This window comes from Otolemur garnettii, unplaced genomic scaffold (assembly GCF_000181295.1).
Source record: "Otolemur garnettii isolate 467f Iridium unplaced genomic scaffold, OtoGar3 scaffold00058, whole genome shotgun sequence".
Classification (NCBI taxonomy): domain Eukaryota; kingdom Metazoa; phylum Chordata; class Mammalia; order Primates; family Galagidae; genus Otolemur; species Otolemur garnettii.
In genome coordinates, this window is record NW_003852453.1 from 105,182 (window position 1) to 111,285 (window position 6,104).

The 6,104-nt window shown below is 41.2% G+C and overlaps 1 protein-coding gene across 1 annotated transcript in view; it reads left to right on the forward strand.

Moving 5' to 3' along the window:
- Nucleotides 1–3,635, forward strand: part of ORC6 (origin recognition complex subunit 6) — an 8,043-nt gene extending 4,408 nt beyond the window's left edge. The window contains exons 5-7 of the mRNA XM_003792517.3: nucleotides 1,467–1,579; nucleotides 2,515–2,583; nucleotides 3,217–3,635. Of these exons, the coding sequence (XP_003792565.1) occupies nucleotides 1,467–1,579; nucleotides 2,515–2,583; nucleotides 3,217–3,344 (310 nt within the window). The 3' untranslated portion in view covers nucleotides 3,345–3,635. The remainder of the gene's footprint in view (nucleotides 1–1,466; nucleotides 1,580–2,514; nucleotides 2,584–3,216) is intronic.
- The last annotated feature ends 2,469 nt before the right edge of the window (nucleotides 3,636–6,104 follow it).

Consider the following 6,104-nt stretch of genomic DNA (forward strand, 5'->3'; position numbering starts at 1 on the left):
CCCGCCACAATGCTTGGCTGTTTGTTTTTTTAATTTTTTTTTTTTTATAGAGACAGAGTCTCACTTTATCGCCCTGGGTAGAGTGCTGTGGTGTCACACAGCTCACAGCAACCTCCAACTCCTGGGCTTAGGCAATTCTCTTGCCTCATCCTCCTGAGTAGCTGGGACTACAGCCGCCTGCCATAATGCCTGGCTATTTTTTTGTTGCAATTTGGCCACGGCTGGGTTTAAACCCACCACCCTTGGTATATGGGGACAGGGCCCTACCCATTGAGCCACAGGCACTGCCCTTCTTTTTTCTTTTTAAAGCACTGACTGCAACTGTTCTGCAAGTAATCTGTAAAACATTTTAGTGATAAATTCTTTTATCTGAATCTTAAAATTTGGGGTTATCTATGTGTGAAATGTTACCCTAGAGCAGGGGTCCTCACACTTTTTAAACAGGGGGCCAGGTCACTGTCCTTCAGACCCCTGGAGGGCCGGACTGTGGGCCCGGGATGAGTCGGCTGCTAAGCAGGACAGGCCACAGCAGCAAAAACACACGGTGGGCCAGATAAATGTCCTAGGCCGGCTGCATATGGCCCATGGGCCGTAGTTTGAGGACGCCTGCCCTAGAGTTATCAGTAATAGTTATAATCTTTGTCTAAAGTTATCTTTTTTCTCACTAGAAAACCTCTTAGAAAATGAAATGTGGTTGGCCCTTCGATAATATAGCTGCTATTCTAATTTTGGTATGCTTGACTTAATTATCTACACAACTAGGAGTGATTAATTGGCATTTGTAGAAAATGTCCATTTAATTCAACAAAGGTACGTGTGTATACGGAGAGCATGGCTGTTATTGTAGAAAACAGTAAGAATAATCAAATAACCCCACTTTCGATACCATACTGCACTGTGTAAAGAATGGGTCTGTTATTCTGAATACAAAGCTTGTTTTGTGTTTTTTATTAGTGATGCTGTGTTATTAGTAGGGTTAAAATGAATTGAACGCTTAAAACTGCCATAATTGTCATTTAGCAAATTAATAACATCTATGATTTACTGAAAAATTCTAAAAGGAATGAAGCACTACAACCAATGTCTTTTATGTGCCCCTTTTGTTACCAAATTCCATGTGCATTTTAACTCAGTCCAATAAACAACTAGCTAATGGGCTTTAAATGGCAATTTTGCATGGTTATAGTTAAGACATGTGGTTCCTTCCTTTCTTTCTTTTTTTGGAGACAAAATCTCAAGCTATTGCCCTGAGTAGAGTGCTGTGGCATCATAGCTCACAGCAACCTCCAACTCTTGGGCTCAAGTGAGTTAAGACATGTTTGGAATAAAGAAAACTAGACAGTTTGGGGTACTAAATTTTGTACATACTAAAATACGTACGAAAAGGAAATGAGTTCATCATCTGGTTGGCCAGAAAGAAAAACTGTAGTGGTCTTGAGGAAAGCAATTTATGAATTCTTTTGTAGGATTCTAAAGCTGAAAGTGGATAAAAACAAAATGGTAGCCACAGCTGGTGTAAAAAAGGCCATATTTGATCGACTGTGCAAACAGTTAGAGAAGATTGGGCAGCAGACTGACAGTGAGTATTCTGTAGTTCAAGAACGTGTCATTGGAAAATTCAGGCTTCACTCTGGGAGGCTGTGGAGGGTGGATTGCCTGAGCCAGAGTGAGACCTCCTCTCTAAAAAAAAAAAAAATAGCTGGGTATTGTGGTGGGCTCCTATTGTCCCTGCTACTTGGAAAGCTGAGACAAGAGAATCTCTTGAGCCCAAAAATTGGAGGTTGCTATGAGCCATGACCCTCTACTAGGGACAACAAAGTGAGAGTCTGTCTCGAAAAAGAAAAAATGCAGACTTGCTGGTAAAAGTTAAATATTTTCTTTTCTTTTTTTTGGTAGATAGACAGTCTCACTTTATTGCCCTCAGTAGAGTGCCATGGCGTCACACAACTCAACTCACAGCAACCTCCAACTCCTAGGCTAGGCAATTCTCTTGCTTTAGCCTCCAGAGTAGCTGCGACTACAGGCACCCACCAAAATACCCAGCTATTTTTTGTTGTTGTTGCAGTTTGGCCGGCTTTGAACCCACCACCCTCCGTATATGGGGTCAGTGAGCCATAGGTGCCACCCAAGTTAAATATTTTAAAACTGGCTGCTTCTAAATTCTGTATTTCATGTGGACCAGATAAGTTTTTAGTGAGAAAATTGGGTTTTCTATTTTTCAAGTAAAAATAATAATTTAATAACTTCTAAAAACATATGATTCCATGAATCTATGCCTGGAAAATGGGTTCTCTGTTAACATGTTCCAATGATAAATGCACTGAAGCTAAAATAGAAGTGAACTTCAAGTCTGACAAGAGAGGTCAAAGAAAAGAAAAGGGCAAGATCATTTGCCTCCTCATCCTCGTGTTTGGTCAGTCAAGGTATCTAATATTTATTTGTGATCTAAAATATGTCCAAATACCAAAATTGAGAATAGGAAATTAACCTCAATAATAACCTTGTTCCTTAAAGGAGAACCTGGACATTCGGCTACTCCACCACAGAAGAAAATGAAAACAGTGGTTGAACCCCCAGCAAAGGGTAAATTTTACTAACTCTGTAATAACAATGAAATTAGTACATTATGGAGTCTAGTGAGGGTTAAGTGAAATAATACTATTTAAAGTGCTTGGTTCACTGCCTATCAAGCATAAGATAAGTACTCGATAGATGTCTTAGAATGGTTGGAATGTAAGGAAGAGAAAACAGTGATAGCTAAGCCATCACCTAAGCCAGGTGTGCTGGCATCATCCTGTAGCCCTAGCTGCTTGGGAAGCTGAAGTGGGAGAATTGCTTAAGCCTTGGGATTCATGTCTAGCCTGTACAACATAGTAAGGACCCATGTTAAAAAAAAGAAAAGTGGCTACTGTTTCTACATTTCAGTTCAGTATCTTATTTCCTATTATGTTAATTAATTAGACACTTTAAATCAGGGGTCCTCAAACTAAGGCCCACGGGCCATATGCGGCTCGCTGGGTGTTTTTGCTGCCGCTGCCTGTCCTACTTAGCAGCCGACTTGTCCCGGGCCCACAGTCCGGCCCTCCAGCAGTCTGAGGGACTGAACTGGCCCCCTGTTTAAAAAGTTTGAAGACCCCAGCTGTAAATAATTTCGCTTTTTTGCTATTTCATTGTTAAACATATGAATTTTGAAATTGTGATAATTTTCTCTTATAGAAATAGAGAAAGAAGTAGAGATCCCACATAAACCACAGAAAGATGAAGATCTGACACAGGATTATGAAGAATGGAAAAGAAAAATTTTGGAAAATGCTGCTTATGTTCAAAAGGCTACAGCAGAGTGATTTCAGCTTCTAGACTGGCAGGGCATGCTTATACATTTCAGGAAAATTTAAGGCCTCTAGAATTTTGTTTGAACTTCTGTAACAAGGATCCTAAGACTATTATATTAATAGCAAAGAAGCCAGAACTGGGGTAAAGTTCTGTGTAGTGGGCTGTCCCCTGATGTGGGCACCTTGGATCAACTACAGTGCTTGACTGGCATAGCCTCATGTGTTCCTAGAAAATAGAATTGGAGCCATTTTGCTTTGAATAGCAGCCTCCTGTCCTATTCAGAATATAAAATTCAAGCTTTATGGAACCTTACAGATTTAAGTTTTTGTGAAAGTTTTTTGGTTTGACTAAATCAATATATTGTACAGTGTAAGTTAATAAATGTTATATTTATATGCATTCATGCTTTACTTGTTATCAGTTTGAGGGAATCTTTGTTATGCTAAAAGTTATATCTAGCAGGATAAAAGGTACACTGCCCATGAGAGCACAAACTTGAATCAGACTTCCTGGGTTTAAAACCCTGCTTAGCTACTTAGCTACCTGTGAAACCTTAAACAAATTAATTAGCTTCTTTATGCCTCATCAATAAAGTGGGAATAAGGCTGGGCACAGAGGCTCATGCCTGTAACAGCATTCTGGAAGGCCGAGGCAGATGGATTGCCTGAACTCACGGGTTTGAGACAAGGCTGAGCCAGAGCAAGACCCCATCTCTAAAAATAGCCAGGTGTTGTGGTGGGCGCCTATAGTCCCAGCTACTAGGGAGGCTGAGGCAAGAGAGTTACTTAAGCCCAAGAGTTTGGAGTTTGGGGTTGCTATGAGCTGTGATGCCAGGGCACACTACTGAAGGTGACAAAGCAACTCTATCTCAAATATATAGAAAAAGAGTAGGCTCGGTGCCTGCTGTGAGCTCAAGTGGCTAAGGTGCCAGCCACATACACCTAAGGTGGCGGGTTCAAATCCAGCCCGGGCCCACCAAACAACAATGATGGCTGCAACCAAAAAAAAATAGCCAGGCGTGGCTGGCACCTGTGGTCTCAGCTACTTGGGAGGCGGAGGCAGGAGACTCACTTGAGCCCAGGAGTTGGAGGTTGCTGTGAGCTGTGATGCCACAGCACTCTACCCAGGGGGACAGCTTGAGGCTCTGTCTCAAAAAAAAAAAAGAGAAAAGAATATACTTAATATGCTTTGAACATCTTTTAAAATTTAATTAATGGTCTTTAGAAATGTTTGTAGCACACTTAAGAGCCTCACATGGCACAGATTGAAAATCAGTGTATTAAAATATAGAGAGAATCACATATAGAGGTCTCAAATAAAACATTATCCTTATTCTAAAATTTGGCACTACACCAAGGTTTTTCTTTGATACATAGATACTAAAAAATGTTACCTTAGTAAATACTACTTATTTTTAAACCATGGGGAAAAACCTTCATGGAAGGTAAGAAATTGCTAAGAGTATCATGCCAGACATGATTTTAACTAAAATTAAGAATATATGATCTTATTAAATATTTCCACAAGGAAGCAAAGACATCTAAGTTTTAAAAATCTATTCAGGATGGCATTAAACATAATAATGGTTGCCTTTTATTGGCTACAAGTAAGGCATAATACCTGTTGACCAGAGTGACTAAAGATAATTGCTCTCTTTTACCCTAGAAATTTAGCAGACTAAAGAAATGCCACATTCAGCTCAGCGCCTATAGCTCAGTGCTAGAGCGCCAGCCACATACACTGGAACTGGCAAGTTTAAATCCAGCCTGGGCCTGCCAAACAACAACAATTACAACCAAAAAATAGCTGGGGGTTGTGGTGGGCACCTATAGTCCCAGCTATTTGGGAGGCTGAGGCAAGAGAACCACCTAAGCCCAAGAGTTGGTGGTTGCTGTGAGCTGTGACATACCAGCACTCTTATCAAGGGAGACAAAGTGACATTCTGTCTCAAAAACAAAAGAACAAAACAAAACACCTAGCATCTGAATTTTTTCTTTTTTCTTTTTAGAAATAGAGTTTCACTCTGTCGAGGGTGAATGCAGTGGCACAATTGTAACTCACTAAATCTAAATGCTTGGGCTCAAGTGATCCTCCTACGCAGCTAGGACTACCAGTATGTGCCACTACACCCAGCTAATTTTTTTTTCTTTTTTTTAAAGACAAAATCTCATTGTATTCCCAAGGCTGGTCTCAAAGTCCTGGCCTCAAGTGATCCTCCTGCCTCAGCCTCCCAAAGTGCTGGGATTGTAAGTGTGAGCCACTGTGCCCATTCTCAACATGTATTTTTTTTTTTAAGACAGTCTCACTTTGTCTCCCTCAGTAGAGTGCGGTGACATCACAGCTCACAGCAACCTCAAACTCTTGGGCTTAAGTGATTCTCTTGCCTCAGCCTCTCAAGTAGCTGGGACTACAGGTACCCTCTACAACATCTGGCTATTTTTTGTTGTAATTGTCATTAACTAGCACGGGTCGGTTTCTTTTTATGTCTTTTTTCTTTTTTTGTTTTTTAGACAGAGTCTCACTTTATTGCCCTCAGTAGAGTGCTGTGGCATCACAGCTCACAGCAACCTCCAACTCCTGGGCTTAGGTGGTTCTCTTGCCTCAGCCTCCCAAGTAGCTGGGACTACAGGGACCCGACAGAACGCCTGGCTATTTTTTTGTTGCAGTTTGGCAAAGGCTGGGTTCATATCCACCACCCTTGGTATATGGGGCCAGGCGCCCTACCCACTGAGCCACAGACACCACCCATTGGGCCAGTTTTGAACCTGCCA